At 38.8% G+C, this 24,943-nt stretch overlaps 1 protein-coding gene across 1 annotated transcript in view; it reads right to left on the reverse strand.

Annotated features, from left to right (window-relative positions):
• Window positions 1-106: 106 nt before the first annotated feature.
• Window positions 107-24,943, reverse strand: part of capn3b (calpain 3b) — a 94,820-nt gene continuing 69,983 nt past the window's right edge. Inside the window, exons 6-16 of the mRNA XM_081379555.1 lie at window positions 4,745-4,828; window positions 4,453-4,616; window positions 4,147-4,307; window positions 3,447-3,604; window positions 3,304-3,315; window positions 2,752-2,960; window positions 2,120-2,153; window positions 1,605-1,631; window positions 1,170-1,241; window positions 1,033-1,090; window positions 107-939 (exon numbers count right to left, since the gene is read on the reverse strand). Coding sequence (XP_081235681.1) covers window positions 824-939; window positions 1,033-1,090; window positions 1,170-1,241; window positions 1,605-1,631; window positions 2,120-2,153; window positions 2,752-2,960; window positions 3,304-3,315; window positions 3,447-3,604; window positions 4,147-4,307; window positions 4,453-4,616; window positions 4,745-4,828 — 1,095 coding nt within the window. The 3' untranslated portion in view covers window positions 107-823. The remainder of the gene's footprint in view (window positions 940-1,032; window positions 1,091-1,169; window positions 1,242-1,604; window positions 1,632-2,119; window positions 2,154-2,751; window positions 2,961-3,303; window positions 3,316-3,446; window positions 3,605-4,146; window positions 4,308-4,452; window positions 4,617-4,744; window positions 4,829-24,943) is intronic.

A 24,943-nucleotide genomic window follows, 5' to 3' on the forward strand; every position in this document is an offset into this window, starting at 1 on the left:
ACATCACTTGATGTGAGTCAAAGTTTTTCTTAGTTTTTTTCTAATCAGTTATGTACATTAGGGTTTTATGTTACATTTAATGTTGTTCAATTAATGTTTATTGCATTTTTAAAATTGTATCTATCTGTGTTACTATGATGGTGTTTAGTGTTTGTGTGAATGACATTGTGCAGCTTCTATATATTAATATTAACTTTCTTATGGAAAAGCTGCTTGTGATGAGCTTTGATTCATCATGTGACTCTCATCACCACTGTGATTGGTGTTTGTCAGTCTATTACAATGGTTCAAAACAGATATTAGTACTTCAATAGGTCAGTAAATTAACATTATTTCAGATAATGAATTTTTTTTTTTTTTTTACTGTAATTTTAAGTTGTCTGTAAAACCTAAAATGTTGCTACCGTAAATTTCTGGCAATCACATATGCCAGTTTTTTTTTACAGTAAATTTACTGAATTTTTTTTTACACATTTACAAACCCATTTTTGTTGGTCGCCAATTTTTTTACTCTTCTTTTTTGTACTACCGCTGAGCACATAGTGGCTCTACTGTTTCTTTGGTTCTAAAGTGGTGCGTTCACGTTAACGAAATTTCACCAAAATGTAAAAAGGTTAATTGTCAGTGGTGTAGAGATGCATGAAGCACTGCTTGCCACCTAGCAGCATTCTATTGGCCAGCGTTGGAGTTGCAGTGCCAGTCTGAACAAGAGTGACAATCTGCATGGGGAACGTTTTTGGCAAACTCACGATCACGATAGACTGACTGGATTTCACCTGCAACATTTCTCACTGAGCAACGGTACATTACACAAGGTGCATATTTATTCACACATTATTTGCCCATAATGCACAGCAAACCTAATGAAGGATACATCCATGAGTGCAATCATACTTCTGCAGCTCTCCAGACTGAAACCCTCTGTTTTTAGCTCTTTATCTAAGGAAAGGGAGGAATAGATAATAAATACCCTACAGACAGAGACATACAGTATATTAAAGAATTTGTAGTAGAAAATAAGATTTCGCTCACGTTTGGCAATCGCTCTATTAAGGACAATCTTGAGTTCATTGGCATTAATCTGCATGTCCTGCAAGGAGCGAACGTGATTCAGTCACAATTATAGAGTGAAGTAAATATGAATTTCAAACATGCATTTTTGCTCTTACGTCTCCAGCTATCTGCTGAAAGATGGCCCTGAACTGTTTTTCCTCTTCAGTCTCCTCCTCCTCCTCAAGTGGCTGAACATGAGAAATTAGAAATACTGAACGTACAACATACTAAATTAGTAAGCATACAGTAAATATGTATGAGTGTGCCTTTAAATAGTCATTCTCCAAGACTGTTTAAAAAAACTGGCACACGGCAGTTTTGTGTTACGATTCTGACTGTCATTATGAAGTACAGTTTTGACATTGCACGTTCGCATGCTGTGCTCATGCTGTTTGTCATTACTGAAGCACAACTGAAGATGAAGATGTCTGTCTGCAGCAGTGCAGCTAATTATTTTCCATCTTTCTCATCCTTTTTATCATCTGACGTGGGCTGACATAGAATATTGCACAGAAAAGGAAGGAAAATCTCAATCTCATTTCCATATTTACCTTGATTTTCTTCTTGACAGCATCCGTCTGTTGGTATAAGAAAGTGAAATGATAGATGTAAACATGCTTTTTAGTCTCTTTGGTGTTTATAAAGTGAAAAGGCTTCTGAATATGAGATTTACTTTATTTTGTTTGGTTGTACTAACACTTGACATAATGATTAATTGATTTGGACAAGTAGAGAGGCAGGATGAAATGTGAGCTGTGTCGCGATTCAGAGACTGTATCCTTCGAAGGCTGATTACGTCAACGGAGGCGTGACGAATGCTTTCCTAATTCGAATGTTCCTTCAAACGCAGCCTCGAAATGCATGACAACCGAATTCTTTTGAGGGAAATTGCTGGATTACACTTTTAAATGTAAGTATTGGGTTTCAAATTACTCATATCAATCCTCCTTTGGCCAGACATCTCATTTAACAGCTTCAATGCTTTCGTAGGCGTGGCCTCTGAATTGGGACACAGCTATTATGAGCTGCCACAGAACATGACAGACAGAGACAGGTGTTGACTCACCACAGGCTCTGACTCAATCTCTGCATCTATAACCCTGAGAGAAAATGTACAGCTGTCAGCCAAATGCACAGGAGCATTTACAGGTCAAAAGGTTCTTTAAAAACATATTCGACTAAGTTAAGGGCTGAAATATGAAATGAGTTAATTGAAAAGTCAATAAAAGACTTTATATAATGCTTAACAGAAGCACTGCATATACATATGAATGTATATGAAAATGAATGAATTTATGTGAAGCATGTTTTAGGGGTAAGTATGATTTTTTTGTGAAATAATTAAATGCTTTTATTCAGCAAGGATGCATTAAGTTAATCAAAAGCGACAGCAAAGACTTTTAATGTTATTATTCTTGTAGTGTTTGAGGGTTTCTACGAAAATATTAAGAATCAGCTGTTTTAAACTGATAATAATAAGAAATGTTTCTTGAGCACCAAATCAGCATATTATAATTATTTCTGAAGGATAATGTGACACTGAAGACTGAATGGCTGCTGAAAATCTTCATATTAATAATGATAATATAAAAAAATTATATATAGGCCTAAATAATTTTTTATATGTTAACATAGTTAAATGACTGATCATAACAACTGATTTGACATTCATAATCAGACAGAAATTCAGTGACTCACTCTGAGGTGCTCTTGTTCTCAGAGAAGACTCTGAGCAGAAACTCGCTCTCCTTGTGGGGGTCAAAGGTGGACGGAATGATGACATACTCGCCCGGTTTCAGGCAGAAACGTTCTGTCACCTCGCGTATGTTGACATAAGACTTGCTGCGAGCTATGGAAGCATTATAAAGGAAGAAATCCTTTTGCAGCTGTTGTTGGCTACCCTTCATCTAAAATGAAGATAGCAGATAGAACATTTCAAGACATTGTTTTTTTTTGTGTGTGATGTATAACTTTAGACAAGCTACAATTAGAGAAATAATAGGGTGTCTTCTGCTAAACTAAATGTTTTATGGAATATGGAAAATGTAGGGCTTTTTAAAACTAATAATCGAGTTGTTCATTATTGTTTCTAGCCCAGCCTATTTCAGATTTAAGACAAAATCTACATTCTTTTTTTAGAATTTTCCAGATCTTGAAATCACAATTTCCCAATTTTCCTGAAATTTACAGGTTTTCTATGAACAATTACATCATGATATCATCAGTGTGGTCTCTTCATGATAGTCATACCTCCTTAGGAACCTGTAAAAGACAATTGGTAAAATGGTTATTAAACTACTAATAAATACATACTATTTAGCCATCCACATTGATTACATGTACCATGCTGAAATGTTCCTATTAATACCGAAAGAGTACTTGTTTGAGCGCACCTCATATATGGCGAACCCAATGTTGAATAGGCCGGCACCCATGCAACGCTCTTTTCTTCTGCCCTTCTGCATTAGTGCCACCACCACAGTGCAGGTCTTCTCTTTAACGTCCGCGTCCACGAGAACCAGGCGGAACTGAGGGTTTGTCCAGAATGTGTCTGTAACAAAATGGACAGAAATATGTTTTTAGTAATGATGTATAGGGATGTTATGACATAAGGTCAGTTTTTTACAATTATATTTGTTATAGTTGGAAAACATTTTCATCTGTAAGGAAATGGCTTAAATATGAAACACAATTTTCATGGAAAAGCCATTAATAGTTTTTATAAAATGCTTAAGTACTGCATGTATATTCATATATGAGCATAAATTCCAACTTTTGGGGTCAGTAAGATTGTTTTTTGAAAGAAATTGATACTTTTATTCAGCAAGGATGCCTTAAATTAACGACAAGTGACAGCAAAGACATTTACAATGTTACCATTGTGCAATTTCAGTCAGGAACACTTTGAGAATGAAATTTATTGACAATCTTTGGATTTGGCGAGAGGCTGAGGCTCTAAGGTGCTCGAGCTGCCATACTAGACAGCTTGAGATACATCCTTGAGACACAAATCCCCCAAGCCTTTTAATAACTAAATATTTCTTAGCATATGTTGACATGATTGCAGACGAGGCTACAATGATTATACTATACCAGGAAAGTTTCTGCAGCCACCGGCAGAGCAGCCTTTCACCCATCGGCCCTCATGTATGGTCACACTCCACTTGAGCATACAGTCGTCCTCAAGAGTGTCCGGGGTCAGATTACAGATCTCCAGTTTGGTGAAGTTCTTCTGAAACTCCTCAAAGCACATCCTTGCATAAAGACAAATAAGCAAAATTATAAAAGAGGCCGGCTTCCATTTATGAGTATTAAATGAAGCATGATACTGTTTAAAGCATAAACTGTTTGAGACTTTCTGGAAGCCTGATGGTCTCATGAAGCTGTGAAGGCACTAACCAGAACTCCCCTTGCTCTGTAGGCCGGAGTCTCTCCTTGTCTTGCTCAGACTTGGCTAGTGCAGCCCAGTCATTGGACTTACAGGCGGGAGGGGGGGCAACTCCCCAGGGGTCTCGTACACGAACCAGACGAATCAATAGGTCTTTACCATCCTTACGTTTACCCTGTGAATGAGGTTTTAGCTATTGCATTGAAATAATATGTTGCTGATATATGCCAAGACTGTGTACTTATGCAATGTCATGTATTAGGATGTGACAGATACAAATGCTCAAGTGCATGACAAACCCACATGCTCAACTCCAGTGACTGAATACGCATGGCCTCTCACGAGTCCAGATGGAGTTTTAGTCCTTTGAGCAGTTGGGACCAAATTCTGTGCAGGAGAAACAAAATATAATGAAACATTAAAGCTGCAAGCAGCGATGAAAGGGCCCTCGCACCCGTGCCATCAACACTCGGTGGCTTTAGGAAGACAGAGCATGGTTGGGAAATGTACATTTAAGGAGGTATGTATAGTAAGAGTATGTCAAAGTCAGTTACAAAATGTTTTGTATAATGGTGATAATAGCATGCTTCATGACTCAGCTAAGTATTGCTAGCATGTTTAGTCTGTTTCTAGCATGCTTAGTACACAATAATTATGTGGTTAGTACTGCATTACTGTGTTAACCATGTCAGTTTCTGTTGCCAGTAGGTGGCGTTATGACTATAACTGAATATGAGCATGGATGTGTGTTCATGACAGAACTCTTATCAAACGTGTGAAGTTTGGTGCAAATTGGACATTGCCTTCTTGAGTAACAACAAAGTCATGTTTCACTGAATTAGCATGCTTTAGCACTTAGCTAAGTATTGCTAGCATGTTTTAACATGTTTCTAGCATGTTTAGAAGTCAATGGCATTTTTAACATGTTGCTAGAACGGCATCAACGTGTTAAACATGTCACTTCCTGTTGCCAGTAGGTGGCGCTATTATTATAACTGAACATTCTCATGTAGATGTGTTCAGGCCATGACTCTTATCAAAAGTGTGAAGTTTGGGGCAGATTGGACATTCCATGCCTGAGTTACAGCAAATTCCTTTTTAATTGCAATAATAGCATGCTTTAGCACTAGCTAAGAGTTTGCTAGCATGTTTTAGAATGTTTCTAGTATGTTGTTAGCAATGTTTAGCACTTGCTGGCACTTTTTTATATGTTATTAGGAGTCCATAACAGTGTTAAACATGTCACTTCCTGTTGCCAGCAGGTGGCGCTATGACTGTAACTGAATATGAACATGGTCATGTGTTCAGGACAGAACGCTTATCAAAAGTGTGAAGTTTGGGGCTGATTGGACATTCCATGCCTGAGTTACAGCAAATTCATATTTAATTGCAGTAATATCATTCTTTAGCACTTAGCTAAGTGTTTGCTAGTATGTTTTAGCATGTCTCTAGTATGTTGGTAGGATGTTTAGCACCTACTGGCATTTTTTTTATATGTTATTAGGAGTCAAGAACAGTGTTAAACGTCACTTCCTGTTGCCAGCAGGTGGCGCTATGACTATAACTAAATATGAGCATGGACATGTGTTCAAGAGATAACTTTTATCAAACGTGTGAAGTTTGGGGTAGATTGTACATTGCCTTCTTGAGTAACAACAAAGTCCTGTTTCATTGAATTAGCATGCTTTAGCACTTAGCTAAGTATTGCTAGCATGTTTTAACATGTTTCTAGCATGTTTAGAAGTCAATGGCATTTTTAACATGTTGCTAGAACGGCATCAACGTGTTAAACGTCACTTCCTGTTGCCAGTAGGTGGTGCTATTACTATAACTGAATTTGAGCATAGACATGTGTTCAGGCCATGATTCTTATCAAACGTGTGAAGTTTGGGGCAGATTGGACATTCCATGCCTGGGTTACAGCAAATTCCTATTTAATTGCAGTGATAGCATGCTTTAGCACTTAGCTAAGTGTTTGCTAGCATGTTTCTAGTATGTTGCTAACCTGTTTAGCACTTGCTGGCTCTTTTTTATATGTTATTAGGAGACCACAACAGTGTTAAACATGTCACTTCCTGTTGACAGCAGGTGGCGCTATTACTATAACTGAATATTCTCATGTAGATGTGTTCAGGCCATGACTCTTATCAAACGTGTGAAGTTTGAGGCAGATTGGACATTCCATGCCTGTGTTACAGCTAATTCCTATTTAATTGCAGCAATAGCATGCTTTAGCACTTAGCTAAGTGTTTGCTAGCATGTTTTAGCATGTTTCTAGTATGTTGTTAGCATGTTTAACACTTGCTGGCACTTTTTTATATGTTATTAGGAGTCCATAACAGTGTTAAACGTCACTTCCTGTTGCCAGCAGGTGGCGCTATGACTATAACTAAATATGAGCATGGACATGTGTTCAAGAGATAACTCTTATCAAACGTGTGAAGTTTGGCGCAGATTGGACATTGCCTTCTTGAGTAACAACAACATCCTGTTTCATTGAATTAGCATGCTTTAGCACTTAGCTAAGTATTGATAGCATGTTTTAACATGTTTCTAGCATGTTTAGAAGTCAATGGCATTTTTAACATGTTGCTAGAATGGCATCAACGTGTTAAACATGACACTTCCTGTTACCAGTAGGTGGCGCTATTACTATAACTGAATTTTCTCATGTAGATGTGTTCAGGACAGAACGCTTATCAAAAGTGTGAAGTTTGGGGCAGATTGGACATTCCATGCCTGAGTTACAGCAAATTCCTATTTAATTGCAATGATAGCATGCTTTAGCACTTAGCTAAGAGTTTGCTAGCATGTTTTAGCATGCTTCTATTATGTTGTTAGCATGTTTCGCACTTGCTGGCACTTTTTTATATGTTATTAGGAGTCCATAACAGTGTTAAACATGTCACTTCCTGTTGCCAGCAGGTGGCGCTATGACTGTAACTGAATATGAGCATGGTCATGTGTTCAGGACAGAACGCTTATCAAAAGTGTGAAGTTTGGGGCAGATTGGACATTCCATGCCTGAGTTACAGCAACTTCCTGTTTCATGGCGAAACATCGAAATTTGTCAGGCCGCCGAGGACCCGCCCTTTGACGAAAACTCAAGATCTTCGCAATTTAACGTCGCAAAGGCCTTAAGATTACACTCACCAAATTTGAAGATGATCAGATTAAAACTGTAGGAGGAGTTCGTTAAAGTACGAGGCCTGAAAATGGCAAAAACTGCACAAAAATCTGAGAGGAAGTTCAAAATGGCTGACTTCCTGTTGTGTTTAGGGCTATGCTCCAAGAGACTTTTTTGTAGGTATTAGATCATTACACGTATGTACCGAATTTCGTGCACGTACGTGGAACGTTGCGGGAGGCGCACTCCGTTGAACTTTTATAGGTGGCGCTATCGAGCCATTTTGCCCCGTCCAATTCTGAAACCTATATCAGATGTAAATTTTCGCCAGTTCTGACGCGTGTGCAAAGTTTCGTGAGTTTTCGAGCATGTTTAGGCCCTCAAAAATGCAATTAAATGCGGAGAAGAAGAAGAAGAAGAAATATAGCTGCAAGCAGCCATTACCGGGGCCAAGCAGAATAAGACGACAAGACATGCCGACATGTCTGAAAGTGTCAGACCAACTGCAACAATGAGCAATTAAAGACATTTAAAGAGGATTTTAGGCAAAATGCCTGAAAAATCATAGAAACAATAATTAAAAATATGATTTGATGGATTATCACTTTCGACCAATAGGTGGCGCAGTTACAAAACTGATGTGATGTGGTCAGAGTGAAGTTACAATGACACATACAAAGTTTGGTGTCAATATGTCAAGGCATTGCAGAGATAAAGCCTTAATTAATGCTATTAGCATCATGCCTCAACTTTGCTGCTGCGCTATACGAAAACGGTTTCGTCTATCGACACGAAATCCATAACTTTTAGTCGGCACGGTCTGGAGATGATACGATTCGATTTTGGTGAAAATCGGACAAACGGTCTAGGAGGAGTTCGAAAAAGTAGGTTTTGAATGAAAATCAAGATGGCGGACAAGAAGTTTGACCAAATAAGGAAAATTTGGTATCTATGTTCTCGGCTTGACCCAAGGAATCTATTAAGACCAGTGACATTTACATAGGCCGATGTATTCAAAAGTTATTAGCAGTTTTGGAAATGTTGTTATAACTTTTGACCACTAGGTGGCGCTGTCTCTAAATATTTTGGGTACCTTCAGGGGATGGTGCTGATGGCACATTCTGAGTTTCGTAATATTACACCAATGCATTTGTTTAGTATAGCATTTTATTTCACAAAACTGCATTGAAGTCAATGGGAATTTCATGTTTTGTTCTATTATAGCGCCACCAAGAGGCTCAGTCCCACCATTTTTTTAATGTGTCCTCAGAGTGAGCCCATACATATATGTGTCGATTTTGGTGCAAAAATCTCAATTTGCTTCGGAGTTATAGACATTTATATGAAAAAACACGAAAAAAATGACTGACACATGACTTTGATTGAATATTACTACCCCTAAACATCAATATTTTCGCATTTGGGCATTGGCGTATAGCTATCGACCTATGTTTCCAAACTTCTGACGGTGGTTTCGTCTCGATCGGACTAGCGGTTTCAAAGATATAGCCAAATGTTTTTTAAGCGCTAAATCACAACGCTACACAAACCGTAAGGCGAAACCTAGCATGTTTGGTATCGTAGGACTCGGCAACGATTCAGGAGTCTAAAAAGATGAGTTTCGTGAAAATAAGTCGACCACACCCAAAGTTATAAGCATTTGAAAAAAAAAATTCACCACTAGGTGGCGCTGTTTCGAAACTTCTCAGGCTCATTCAGGGCATCGTGCTGATGACCCATACCACATTTCGTAACAATCCGTTCATGCGTTCATAAAATACAGAATTTTAGCACAAAATTCAAAATGGCCGACAGCCAAAATGACCGATATGGTCAAATTGGATATCAGTCGACTCGGCATGTTGCCCTGAATCTAACGAGACCAATTGTATGATTTTTGGACAAACTGTTCAGAAGTTATAAGCAAAAATAGCCATTTTTCATATCTCCGGACCAGTAGGTGGCGCTGCGCCGAAACGCAGCATGTAGCCTCAGGTCATGCTTGTGAGTACAAGTACCAAGTTTGGTCTGAATACGATAAACCGTTGCGGAGATACGGCCTTACGACTGTTTTTGCTAGCGCTACGTAAAATGTATTTGTGCGTTTATTGAAAACGGTTTGACGAATCCATTTGAATTCCATAACTTTTGGTCAGCACTACCTGAAGATGATCTGGTTCAATTTTCGTGCAAATCGGACAAACCGTCTAGGACGAGTTCGAAAAAGTAGCTTTTTTTGAAAATTCAAGATGGCGGCCATATTTTTATGACGGCAAATGACGTCATAGGGTGCAATCGAATCGCCATGAGCTCAGGAATCAGAGGAAAAAAGAATTTCGCTAATTGGCCTTACGGTTCAAAAGTTATTAGCAAAATAAAAGTGAAACTTTGGACAGGTGGTGGCGCTAGAGGGAATGACTTAGAAACACCAAAATTGGTGTATTTAATGTTGAGACGGTCCTCTATCAGAATGTCAAACCAAAACAACTTTCCCGCAATCGGTTCTATGGGCTGCCATAGACTCCCATGGCGGAAGAATAATAATAATAATAATAATAATAATAATAATAAGAAACGGAACAGATACAATAGGTGCCTCCGCACCTTCGGTGCTTGGCCCCTAATAATAATAATAATAATTAAAGCTGCAAGCAGCGATGAAAGGGCCCTCGCACCCGTGCCATCAACACTCGGTGGCTTTAGGAAGGCAGAGCATGGTTGGGAAATGTACATTTAAGGAGGTATATATAGTAAGAGTATGTCAAAGTCAGTTACAAAATGTTTTGTATAATGGTGATAATAGCATGCTTCATGACTCAGCTAAGTGTTGCTAGCATGTTCAGTCTGTTTCTAGCATGCTTAGTACACAATAATTATGTGGTTAGTACTGCACGGTGTTAACCATGTCAGTTTCTGTTGCCAGTAGGTGGCGTTATGACTATAACTGAATATGAGCATGGATGTGTGTTCAGGACAGAACTCTTATCAAACATGTGAAGTTTGGTGCAAATTGGACATTGCCTTCTTGAGTAACAACAAAGTCATGTTTCATTGAATTAGCATTCTTTAGAACTTAGCTAAGCATTGTTAGCATGTTTTAACATGTTGCTAGAACGGCATCAACGTGTTAAACATGTCACTTCCTGTTGCCAGTTGGTGGCGCTATTACTATAACTGAACATTCTCATGTAGATGTGTTCAGGCCATGACTCTTATCAAAAGTGTGAAATTTGGGGCAGATTGGACATTCCATGCCTGAGTTACAGCAAATTCCTATTTAATTGCAATAATAGCATGCTTTAGCACTTGGCTAAGAGTTTGCTAGCATGTTTTAGCATGTTTCTAGTATGTTGTTAGCATGTTTAACACTTGCTGGCACTTTTTTATATGTTATTAGGAGTCCACAACAGTGTTAAACATGTCACTTCCTGTTGCCAGCAGGTGGCGCTATGACTATAACTGAATATAAGCATGGTCATGTGTTCAGGACAGAACGCTTATCAAAAGTGTGAAGTTTGGGGCAGATTGGACATTCCATGCCTGAGTTACAGCAAATTCATATTTAATTGCAGTAATATCATTCTTTAGCACTTAGCTAAGTGTTTGCTATTATGTTTTAGCATGTCTCTAGTATGTTGGTAGGATGTTTAGCACCTACTGGCATTTTTTTATATGTTATTAGGAGTCAAGAACAGTGTTAAACGTCACTTCCTGTTGCCAGCAGGTGGCGCTATGACTATAACTAAATATGAGCATGGACATGTGTTCAAGAGATAACTCTTATCAAACGTGTGACGTTTGGGGTAGATTGTACATTGCCTTCTTGAGTAACAACAAAGTCCTGTTTCATTGAATTAGCATGCTTTAGCACTTAGCTAAGTATTGCTAGCATGTTTTAATATGTTTCTAGCATGTTTAGAACTCAATGGCATTTTTAACATGTTGCTAGAACGGCATCAACGTGTTAAACATGTCACTTCCTGTTGCCAGTAGGTGGCGCTATTACTATAACTGAATTTGAGCATAGGCATGCGTTCAGGCCATGATTCTTATCAAACATGTGAAGTTTGGGGCAGATTGGACGTTCCATGCCTGAGTTACAGCAAATTCCTATTTAATTGCAGTAATAGCATGCTTTATCACTTAGCTAAGTGTTTGCTAGCATGTTTCTAGTATGTTGCTAACCTGTTTAGCACTTGCTGGCTCTTTTATATATGTTATTAGGAGACCACAACAGTGTTAAACATGTCACTTCCTGTTGACAGCAGGTGGCGCTATTACTATAACTGAATATTCTCATGTAGATGTGTTCAGGCCATGACTCTTATCAAACGTGTGAAGTTTGGGGCAGATTGGACATTCCATGCCTGTGTTACAGCAAATTCCTATTTAATTGCAGCAATAGCATGCTTTAGCACTTAGCTAAGTGTTTGCTAGCATGTTTTAGCATGTTTCTACTATGTTGTTAGCATGTTTAGCACTTGCTGGCACTTTTTTATATGTTTTTATATGTCCACAACAGTGTTTAACATGTCACTTCCTGTTGCCAGCAGGTGGCACTATGACTGTAACTGAATATGAGCATGGTCATGTGTTCAGGACAGAACGTTTATTAAAAGTGTGAAGTTTGGCGCATATTGGACATTGCCTTCTTGCGTAACAACAACATCCTGTTTCATTGAATTAGCATGCTTTACCACTTAGCTAAGTATTGCTAGCATGTTTTAACATTAGCTAGCATGTTTTAACATGTTTCTAGCATGTTTAGACCTCAATGGCATTTTTAACATGTTGCTAGAATGGCATCAACGTGTTAAACATGACACTTCCTGTTGCCAGTAGGTGGCGCTATTACTATAACTGAATATTCTCATGTAGATGTGTTCAGGACAGAACGCTTATCAAAAGTGTGAAGTTTGGGGCAGATTGGACATTCCATGCCTGAGTTACAGCAAATTCCTATTTAATTGCAATAATAGCATGCTTTAGCACTTGGCTAAGAGTTTGCTAGCATGTTTTAGCATGTTTCTAGTATGTTGTTAGCATGTTTAACACTTGCTGGCACTTTTTTATATGTTATTAGGAGTCCATAACAGTGTTAAACATGTCACTTCCTGTTGCCAGCAGGTGGCGCTATGACTGTAACTGAATATAAGCATGGTCATGTGTTCAGGACAGAACGCTTATCAAAAGTGTGAAGTTTGGGGCAGATTGGACATTCCATGCCTGAGTTACAGCAAATTCATATTTAATTGCAGTAATATCATTCTTTAGCACTTAGCTAAGTGTTTGCTAGTATGTTTTAGCATGTCTATAGTATGTTGGTAGGATGTTTAGCACCTACTGGCATTTTTTTTATATGTTATTAGGAGTCAAGAACAGTGTTAAACGTCACTTCCTGTTGCCAGCAGGTGGCGCTATGACTATAACTAAATATGAGCATGGACATGTGTTCAAGAGATAACTCTTATCAAACGTGTGACGTTTGGGGTAGATTGTACATTGCCTTCTTGAGTAACAACAAAGTCCTGTTTCATTGAATTAGCATGCTTTAGCACTTAGCTAAGTATTGCTAGTATGTTTTAACATGTTTCTAGCATGTTTAGAAGTCAATGGCATTTTTAACATGTTGCTAGAATGGCATCAACGTGTTAAACATGACACTTCCTGTTACCAGTAGGTGGCGCTATTACTATAACTGAATATTCTCATGTAGATATGTTCAGGACAGAACGCTTATCAAAAGTGTGAAGTTTGGGGCAGATTGGACATTCCATGCCTGAGTTACAGCAAATTCCTATTTAATTGCAATAATAGCATGCTTTAGCACTTAGCTAAGAGTTTGCTAGCATGTTTTAGCATGCTTCTAGTATGTTGTTAGCATGTTTAGCACTTGCTGGCACTTTTTTATATGTTATTAGGAGTCCATAACAGTGTTAAACATGTCACTTCCTGTTGCCAGCAGGTGGCGCTATGACTATAACTGAATATGAGCATGGTCATGTGTTCAGGACAGAACGTTTATTAAAAGTGTGAAGTTTGGCGCAGATTGGACATTGCCTTCTTGAGTAACAACAACATCCTGTTTCATTGAATTAGCATGCTTTAGCACTTAGCTAAGTATTGCTAGTATGTTTTAACATGTTTCTAGCATGTTTAGAAGTCAATGGCATTTTTAACATGTTGCTAGAATGGCATCAACGTGTTAAACATGACACTTCCTGTTACCAGTAGGTGGCGCTATTACTATAACTGAATATTCTCATGTAGATATGTTCAGGACAGAACGCTTATCAAAAGTGTGAAGTTTGGGGCAGATTGGACATTCCATGCCTGAGTTACAGCAAATTCCTATTTAATTGCAATAATAGCATGCTTTAGCACTTAGCTAAGAGTTTGCTAGCATGTTTTAGCATGCTTCTAGTATGTTGTTAGCATGTTTAGCACTTGCTGGCACTTTTTTATATGTTATTAGGAGTCCATAACAGTGTTAAACATGTCACTTCCTGTTGCCAGCAGGTGGCGCTATGACTATAACTGAATATGAGCATGGTCATGTGTTCAGGACAGAACTCTTATCAAACGTATGAAGTTTGGGGCAGATTGGACATTCCATGCCTGAGTTACAGCAACTTCCTGTTTCATGGCGAAACATCAAAATTTGTCAGGCCGCCGAGGACCCGCCCTTCGACGAAAACTCAAGATCTTCGCAATTTAACGTCGCAAAGGCCTTAAGATTACACTCACCAAATTTGAAGATGATCAGATTAAAACTGTAGGAGGAGTTCGTTAAAGTATGAGGCCTGAAAATGTCAAAAACTGCACAAAAATCTGGGAGGAAGTTCAAAATGGCTGACTTCCTATTGGGTTTAGGGCTATGCTCCAAGAGACTTTTTTGTAGGTATTAGGTCATTACATGTATGTACCGAATTTCGTGCACGTACGTGGAACGTTGCGGGAGGCGCACTCCGTTGAACTTTTATAGGTGGCGCTATCGAGCCGTTTTGCCCCGTCCAATTCTGAAACCTATATCAGATGTAAATTTTCGCCAGTTCTGACGCGTGTGCAAAGTTTCGTGAGTTTTCGCGCATGTTTAGGCCCTCAAAAATGCAATTCAATGCGGAGAAGAAGAATAATAATAATAATTAAAGCTGCAAGCAGCGATGAAAGGGCCCTCGCACCCGTGCCATCAACACTCGGTGGCTTTAGGAAGACAGAGCATGGTTGGGAAATGTACATTTAAGGAGGTATATATAGTAAGAGTATGTCAAAGTCAGTTACAAAATGTTTTGTATAATGGTGATAATAGCATGCTTCATGACTCAGCTAAGTGTTGCTAGCATGTTTAGTGTGTTTCTAGCATGCTTAGTACACAATAATTATGTGGTTAGTACTGCATTACTGTGTTAACCATGTCAGTTTCTGTTGCCAGTAGGTGGCGTTATGACTATAACTGAATATGAGCTTGGATGTGTGTTCAGGACAGAACTCTTATCAAACGTGTGAAGTTTGGTGCAAATTGGACATTGCCTTCTTGAGTAACAACAAAGTCATGTTTCATTGAATTAGCATGCTTTAGCACTTAGCTAAGCATTGTTAGCATGTTTTAACATGTTTCTAGCATGTTTAGAACTCAATGGCATTTTTAACATGTTGCTAGAACGGCATCAAAGTGTTAAACATGTCACTTCCTGTTGCCAGTTGGTGGCGCTATTACTATAATTGAACATTCTCATGTAGATGTGTTCAGGCCATGACTCTTATCAAAAGTGTGAAGTTTGGGGCAGATTGGACATTCCATGCCTGAGTTACAGCAAATTCCTATTTAATTGCAATAATAGCATGCTTTAGCACTTGGCTAAGAGTTTGCTAGCATGTTTTAGCATGTTTCTAGTATGTTGTTAGCATGTTTAACACTTGCTGGCACTCTTTTATATGTTATTAGGAGTCCATAACAGTGTTAAACATGTCACTTCCTGTTGCCAGCAGGTGGCGCTATGACTGTAACTGAATATAAGCATGGTCATGTGTTCAGGACAGAACGCTTATCAAAAGTGTGAAGTTTGGGGCAGATTGGACATTCCATGCCTGAGTTACAGCAAATTCATATTTAATTGCAGTAATATCATTCTTTAGCACTTAGCTAAGTGTTTGCTAGTATGTTTTAGCATGTCTATAGTATGTTGGTAGGATGTTTAGCACCTACTGGCATTTTTTTATATGTTATTAGGAGTCAAGAACAGTGTTAAACGTCACTTCCTGTTGCCAGCAGGTGGCGCTATTACTATAACTGAATATTCTCATGTAGATATGTTCAGGACAGAACGCTTATCAAAAGTGTGAAGTTTGGGGCAGATTGGACATTCCATGCCTGAGTTACAGCAAATTCCTATTTAATTGCAATAATAGCATGCGTTAGCACTTAGCTAAGAGTTTGCTAGCATGTTTTAGCATGTTTCTAGTATGTTGTTAGCATGTTTAACACTTGCTGGCACTTTTTTATATGTTATTAGGAGTCCATAAAAGTGTTAAACATGTCACTTCCTGTTGCCAGCAGGTGGCGCTATGACTGTAACTGAATATAAGCATGGTCATGTGTTCAGGACAGAACGCTTATCAAAAGTGTGAAGTTTGGGGCAGATTGGACATTCCATGCCTGAGTTACAGCAAATTCATATTTAATTGCAGTAATATCATTCTTTAGCACTTAGCTAAGTGTTTGCTAGTATGTTTCAGCATGTCTCTAGTATGTTGGTAGGATGTTTAGCACCTACTGGCATTTTTTTATATGTTATTAGGAGTCAAGAACAGTGTTAAACGTCACTTCCTGTTGCCAGCAGGTGGCGCTATGACTATAACTAAATATGAGCATGGACATGTGTTCAAGAGATAACTCTTATCAAACGTGTGAAGTTTGGGGTAGATTGTACATTGCCTTCTTGAGTAACAACAAAGTCCTGTTTCATTGAATTAGCATGCTTTAGCATTTAGCTAAGTATTGCTAGCATGTTTTAACATGTTTCTAGCATGTTTAGAACTCAATGGCATTTTTAACATGTTGCTAGAACGGCATCAACGTGTTAAACATGTCACTTCCTGGTGCCAGTAGGTGGCGCTATTACTATAACTAAATTTGAGCATAGACATGTGTTCAGGCCATGATTCTTATCAAACGTGTGAAGTTTGGGGCAGATTGGACATTCCATGCCTGAGTTACAGCAAATTCCTATTTAATTGCAATAATAGCATGCTTTAGCACTTAGCTAAGAGTTTGCTAGCATGTTTTAGCATGTTTGTAGTATGTTGTTAGCATGTTTAACACTTGCTGGCACTTTTTTATATGTTATTAGGAGTCCATAACAGTGTTAAACATGTCACTTCCTGTTGCCAGCAGGTGGCGCTATGACTGTAACTGAATATAAGCATGGTCATGTGTTCAGGACAGAACGCTTATCAAAAGTGTGAAGTTTGGTGCAGATTGGACATTGCCTTCTTGAGTAACAACAACATCCTGTTTCATTGAATTAGCATGCTTTAGCACTTAGCTAAGTATTGCTAGCATGTTTTAACATGTTTCTAGCATGTTTAGAAGTCAATGGCATTTTTAACATGTTGCTAGAATGGCATCAACGTGTTAAACATGACACTTCCTGTTACCAGTAGGTGGCGCTATTACTATAACTGAATATTCTCATGTAGATGTGTTCAGGACAGAACGCTTATCAAAAGTGTGAAGTTTGGGGCAGATTGGACATTCCATGCCTGAGTTACAGCAAATTCCTATTTAATTGCAATAATAGCATGCTTTAGCACTTAGCTAAGAGTTTGCTAGCATGTTTTAGCATGCTTCTAGTATGTTGTTAGCATGTTTAGCACTTGCTGGCACTTTTTTATATGTTATTAGGAGTCCATAACAGTGTTAAACATGTCACTTCCTGTTGCCAGCAGGTGGCGCTATGACTATAACTGAATATGAGCATGGTCATGTGTTCAGGACAGAACTCTTATCAAAAGTGTGAAGTTTGGGGCAGATTGGACATTCCATGCCTGAGTTACAGCAACTTCCTGTTTCATGGCGAAACATCGAAATTTGTCAGGCCGCCGAGGACCCGCACTTCGACGAAAACTCAAGATCTTCGCAATTTAACGTCGCAAAGGCCTGAAGATTACACTCACCAAATTTGAAGATGATCAGATTAAAACTGTAGGAGGAGTTCGTTAAAGTACGAGGCCTGAAAATGGCAAAAACTGCACAAAAATCTGAGAGGAAGTTCAAAATGGCTGACTTCCTGTTGTGTTTAGGGCTACGCTCCAAGAGACTTTTTTGTAGGTATTAGGTAATTACATGTATGTACCGAATTTCGTGCACGTACGTGGAACGATGCGGGAGGCGCACTCCGTTGAACTTTTATAGGTGGCGCTATCGAGCCATTTTGCCCCGTCCAATTCTGAAACCTATATCAGATGTAAATTTTCGCCAGTTCTGACGCGTGTGCAAAGTTTCGTGAGTTTTCGAGCATGTTTAGGCCCTCAAAAATGCAATTCAATGCGGAGAAGAAGAAGAAGAAGAATAATAATAATTAAAGCTGCAAGCAGCGATGAAAGGGCCCTCGCACCCGTGCCATCAACACTCGGTGGCTTTAGGAAGACAGAGCATGGTTGGGAAATGTACATTTAAGGAGGTATATATAGTAAGAGTATGTCAAAGTCAGTTACAAAATGTTTTGTATAATGGTGATAATAGCATGCTTCATGACTCAGCTAAGTGTTGCTAGCATGTTTAGTGTGTTTCTAGCATGCTTAGTACACAATAATTATGTGGTTAGTACTGCATTACTGTGTTAACCATGTCAGTTTCTGTTGCCAGTAGGTGGCGTTATGACTATAACTGAATATGAGCTTGGATGTGTGTTCAGGACAGAACTCTTATCAAACGTGTGAAGTTTGGTGCAAATTGGACATTGCCTTCTTGAGTAACAACAAAGTCATGTTTCATTGAATTAGCATGCTTTAGCACTTAGCTAAGCATTGTTAGCATGTTTTAACATGTTTCTAGCATGTTTAGAACTCAATGGCATTTTTAACATGTTGCTAGAACGGCATCAACGTGTTAAACATGTCACTTCCTGTTGCCAGTTGGTGGCGCTATTACTATAATTGAACATTCTCATGTAGATGTGTTCAGGCCATGACTCTTATCAAAAGTGTGAAGTTTGGGGCAGATTGGACATTCCATGCCTGAGTTACAGCAAATTCCTATTTAATTGCAATAATAGCATGCTTTAGCACTTGGCTAAGAGTTTGCTAGCATGTTTTAGCATGTTTCTAGTATGTTGTTAGCATGTTTAACACTTGCTGGCACTTTTTTATATGTTATTAGGAGTCCATAACAGTGTTAAACATGTCACTTCCTGTTGCCAGCAGGTGGCGCTATGACTGTAACTGAATATAAGCATGGTCATGTGTTCAGGACAGAACGCTTATCAAAAGTGTGAAGTTTGGGGCAGATTGGACATTCCATGCCTGAGTTACAGCAAATTCATATTTAATTGCAGTAATATCATTCTTTAGCACTTAGCTAAGTGTTTGCTAGTATGTTTTAGCATGTCTATAGTATGTTGGTAGGATGTTTAGCACCTACTGGCATTTTTTTATATGTTATTAGGAGTCAAGAACAGTGTTAAACGTCACTTCCTGTTGCCAGCAGGTGGCGCTATGACTATAACTAAATATGAGCATGGACATGTGTTCAAGAGATAACTCTTATCAAACGTGTGACGTTTGGGGTAGATTGTACATTGCCTTCTTGAGTAACAACAAAGTCCTGTTTCATTGAATTAGCATGCTTTAGCACTTAGCTAAGTATTGCTAGTATGTTTTAACATGTTTCTAGCATGTTTAGAAGTCAATGGCATTTTTAACATGTTGCTAGAATGGCATCAACGTGTTAAACATGACACTTCCTGTTACCAGTAGGTGGCGCTATTACTATAACTGAATATTCTCATGTAGATATGTTCAGGACAGAACGCTTATCAAAAGTGTGAAGTTTGGGGCAGATTGGACATTCCATGCCTGAGTTACAGCAAATTCCTATTTAATTGCAATAATAGCATGCTTTAGCACTTAGCTAAGAGTTTGCTAGCATGTTTTAGCATGCTTCTAGTATGTTGTTAGCATGTTTAGCACTTGCTGGCACTTTTTTATATGTTATTAGGAGTCCATAACAGTGTTAAACATGTCACTTCCTGTTGCCAGCAGGTGGCGCTATGACTATAACTGAATATGAGCATGGTCATGTGTTCAGGACAGAACTCTTATCAAACGTATGAAGTTTGGGGCAGATTGGACATTCCATGCCTGAGTTACAGCAACTTCCTGTTTCATGGCGAAACATCAAAATTTGTCAGGCCGCCGAGGACCCGCCCTTCGACGAAAACTCAAGATCTTCGCAATTTAACGTCGCAAAGGCCTTAAGATTACACTCACCAAATTTGAAGATGATCAGATTAAAACTGTAGGAGGAGTTCGTTAAAGTATGAGGCCTGAAAATGTCAAAAACTGCACAAAAATCTGGGAGGAAGTTCAAAATGGCTGACTTCCTGTTGGGTTTAGGGCTATGCTCCAAGAGACTTTTTTGTAGGTATTAGGTCATTACATGTATGTACCGAATTTCGTGCACGTACGTGGAACGTTGCGGGAGGCGCACTCCGTTGAACTTTTATAGGTGGCGCTATCGAGCCGTTTTGCCCCGTCCAATTCTGAAACCTATATCAGATGTAAATTTTCGCCAGTTCTGACGCGTGTGCAAAGTTTCGTGAGTTTTCGCGCATGTTTAGGCCCTCAAAAATGCAATTCAATGCGGAGAAGAAGAAGAAGAAGAATAATAATAATAATAATAATAAACAGAGCAATTCCAAGAGGGTCCTCACACCATCGGTGCTCGGGCCCTAATTAAAGCTGCAAGCAGCGATGAAAGGGCCCTCGCACCCCTGCCATCAACACTCGGTGGCTTTAGGAAGACAGAGCATGGTTGGGAAATGTACATTTAAGGAGGTATATATAGTAAGAGTATGTCAAAGTCACTTACAAAATGTTTTGTATAATGGTGATAATAGCATGCTTCATGACTCAGCTAAGTGTTGCTAGCATGTTTAGTCTGTTCCTAGCATGCTTAGTACACAATAATTATGTGATTAGTACTGCATTACTGTGTTAACCATGTCAGTTTCTGTTGCCAGTAGGTGGCGTTATGACTATAACTGAATATGAGCATGGATGTGTGTTCAGGACAGAACTCTTATCAAACGTGTGAAGTTTGGTGCAAATTGGACATTGCCTTCTTGAGTAACAACAAAGTCATGTTTCATTGAATTAGCATTCTTTAGCACTTAGCTAAGCATTGTTAGCATGTTTTAACATGTTTCTAGCATGTTTAGAACTCAATGGCATTTTTAACATGTTGCTAGAACGGCATCAACGTGTTAAACATGTCACTTCCTGTTGCCAGTAGGTGGCGCTATTACTATAACTGAACATTCTCATGTAGATGTGTTCAGGCCATGACTCTTATCAAAAGTGTGAAGTTTGGGGCAGATTGGACATTCCATGCCTGAGTTACAACAAATTCCTATTTAATTGCAATAATAGCATGCTTTAGCACTTAGCTAAGAGTTTGCTAGCATGTTTTAGCATGTTTCTAGTATGTTGTTAGCATGTTTAACACTTGCTGGCACTTTTTTATATGTTATTAGGAGTCCATAACAGTGTTAAACATGTCACTTCCTGTTGCCAGCAGGTGGCGCTATGACTGTAACTGAATATAAGCATGGTCATGTGTTCAGGACAGAACGCTTATCAAAAGTGTGAAGTTTGGGGCAGATTGGACATTCCATGCCTGAGTTACAGCAAATTCATATTTAATTGGCAGTAATATATTCTTTAGCACTTAGCTAAGTGTATGCTAGTATGTTTTAGCATGTCTCTAGTATGTTGGTAGGATGTTTAGCACCTACTGGCATTTTTTTATATGTTATTAGGAGTCAAGAACAGTGTTAAACGTCACTTCCTGTTGCCAGCAGGTGGCGCTATGACTATAACTAAATATGAGCATGGGCATGTGTTCAAGAGATAACTCTTATCAAACGTGTGAAGTTTGGGGTAGATTGTACATTGCCTTCTTGAGCAACAACAAAGTCCTGTTTCATTGAATTAGCATGCTTTAGCACTTAGCTAAGTATTGCTAGCATGTTTTAATATGTTTCTAGCATGTTTAGAACTCAATGGCATTTTTAACATGTTGCTAGAACGGCATCAACGTGTTAAACATGTCACTTCCTGTTGCCAGTAGGTGGCGCTATTACTATAACTGAATTTGAGCATAGACGTGTTCAGGCCATGATTCTTATCAAACGTGTGAAGTTTGGGGCAGATTGGACATTCCATGCCTGAGTTACAGCAAATTCCTATTTAATTGCAGTAATAGCATGCTTTAGCACTTAGCTAAGTGTTTGCTAGCATGTTTCTAGTATGTTGCTAACCTGTTTAGCACTTGCTGGCTCTTTTTTATATGTTATTAGGAGACCACAACAGTGTTAAACATGTCACTTCCTGTTGACAGCAGGTGGCGCTATTACTATAACTGAATATTCTCATGTAGATGTGTTCAGGCCATGACTCTTATCAAACGTGTGAAGTTTGGGGCAGATTGGACATTCCATGCCTGTGTTACAGCAAATTCCTATTTAATTGCAGCAATAGCATGCTTTAGCACTTAGCTAAGTGTTTGCTAGCATGTTTTAGCATGTTTCTAGTATGTTGTTAGCATGTTTAGCACTTGCTGGCACTTTTTTATATGTTTTTATATGTCCACAACAGTGTTTAACATGTCACTTCCTGTTGCCAGCAGGTGGCACTATGACTGTAACTGAATATGAGCATGGTCATGTGTTCAGGACAGAACGTTTATTAAAAGTGTGAAGTTTGGCGCAGATTGGACATTGCCTTCTTGAGTAACAACAACATCCTGTTTCATTGAATTAGCATGCTTTAGCACTTAGCTAAGTATTGCTAGCATGTTTTAACATGTTTCTAGCATGTTTAGAAGTCAATGGCATTTTTAACATGTTGCTAGAATGGCATCAACGTGTTAAACATGACACTTCCTGTTATAAGTAGGTGGCGCTATTACTATAACTGAATATTCTCATGTAGATGTGTTCAGGACAGAACGCTTATCAAAAGTGTGAAGTTTGGGGCAGATTGGACATTCCATGCCTGAGTTACAGCAAATTCCTATTTAATTGCAATAATAGCATGCTTTAGCACTTAGCTAAGAGTTTGCTAGCATGTTTTAGCATGCTTCTAGTATGTTGTTAGCATGTTTAGCACTTGCTGGCACTTTTTTATATGTTATTAGGAGTCCATAACAGTGTTAAACATGTCGCTTCCTGTTGCCAGCAGGTGGCGCTATGACTATAACTGAATATGAGCATGGTCATGTGTTCAGGACAGAACTCTTATCAAACGTGTGAAGTTTGGGGCAGATTGGACATTCCATGCCTGAGTTACAGCAACTTCCTGTTTCATGGCGAAACATCGAAATTTGTCAGGCCGCCGAGGACCCGCCCTTCGACGAAAACTCAAGATCTTCGCAATTTAACGTCGCAAAGGCCTTAAGATTACACTCACCAAATTTGAAGATGATCAGATTAAAACTGTAGGAGGAGTTCGTTAAAGTACGAGGCCTGAAAATGGCAAAAACTGCACAAAAATCTGAGAGGAAGTTGAAAATGGCTGACTTCCTGTTGTGTTTAGGGCTATGCTCCAAGAGACTTTTTTGTAGGTATTAGGTCATTACATGTATGTACCGAATTTCGTGCACGTACGTGGAACGTTGCGGGAGGCGCACTCCGTTGAACTTTTATAGGTGGCGCTATCGAGCCGTTTTGCCCCGTCCAATTCTGAAACCTATATCAGATGTAAATTTTCGCCAGTTCTGACGCGTGTGCAAAGTTTCGTGAGTTTTCGCGCATGTTTAGGCCCTCAAAAATGCAATTCAATGCGGAGAAGAAGAATAATAATAATTAAAGCTGCAAGCAGCGATGAAAGGGCCCTCGCACCCATGCCATCAACACTCGGTGGCTTTAGGAAGACAGAGCATGGTTGGGAAATGTACATTTAAGGAGGTATATATAGTAAGAGTATGTCAAAGTCAGTTACAAAATGTTTTGTATAATGGTGATAATAGCATGCTTCATGACTCAGCTAAGTGTTGCTAGCATGTTTAGTCTGTTTCTAGCATGCTTAGTACACAATTATTATGTGGTTAGTACTGCATTACTGTGTTAACCATGTCAGTTTCTGTTGCCAGTAGGTTGCGTTATGACTATAACTGAATATGAGCATGGATGTGTGTTCAGGACAGAACTCTTATCAAACGTGTGAAGTTTGGTGCAAATTGGACATTGCCTTCTTGAGTAACAACAAAGTCATGTTTCATTGAATTAGCATTCTTTAGCACGTACCTAAGCATTGTTAGCATGTTTTAACATGTTTCTAGCATGTTTAGAACTCAATGGCATTTTTAACATGTTGCTAGAACGGCATCAACGTGTTAAACATGTCACTTCCTGTTGCCAGTAGGTGGCGCTATTACTATAACTGAACATTCTCATGTAGATGTGTTCAGGCCATGACTCTTATCAAAAGTGTGAAGTTTGGGGCAGATTGGACATTCCATGCCTGAGTTACAGCAAATTCCTATTTAATTGCAATAATAGCATGCGTTAGCACTTAGCTAAGAGTTTGCTAGCATGTTTTAGCATGTTTCTAGTATGTTGTTAGCATGTTTAACACTTGCTGGCACTTTTTTATATGTTATTAGGAGTCCATAACAGTGTTAAACATGTCACTTCCTGTTGCCAGCAGGTGGCGCTATGACTGTAACTGAATATAAGCATGGTCATGTGTTCAGGACAGAACGCTTATCAAAAGTGTGAAGTTTGGGGCAGATTGGACATTCCATGCCTGAGTTACAGCAAATTCATATTTAATTGCAGTAATATCATTCTTTAGCACTTAGCTAAGTGTTTGCTAGTATGTTTCAGCATGTCTCTAGTATGTTGGTAGGATGTTTAGCACCTACTGGCATTTTTTTATATGTTATTAGGAGTCAAGAACAGTGTTAAACGTCACTTCCTGTTGCCAGCAGGTGGCGCTATGACTATAACTAAATATGAGCATGGACATGTGTTCAAGAGATAACTCTTATCAAACGTGTGAAGTTTGGGGTAGATTGTACATTGCCTTCTTGAGTAACAACAAAGTCCTGTTTCATTGAATTAGCATGCTTTAGCATTTAGCTAAGTATTGCT

This window comes from Scardinius erythrophthalmus (genome assembly GCF_964197995.2).
Source record: "Scardinius erythrophthalmus genome assembly, chromosome: 11".
Lineage (NCBI taxonomy): Eukaryota > Metazoa > Chordata > Actinopteri > Cypriniformes > Leuciscidae > Scardinius > Scardinius erythrophthalmus.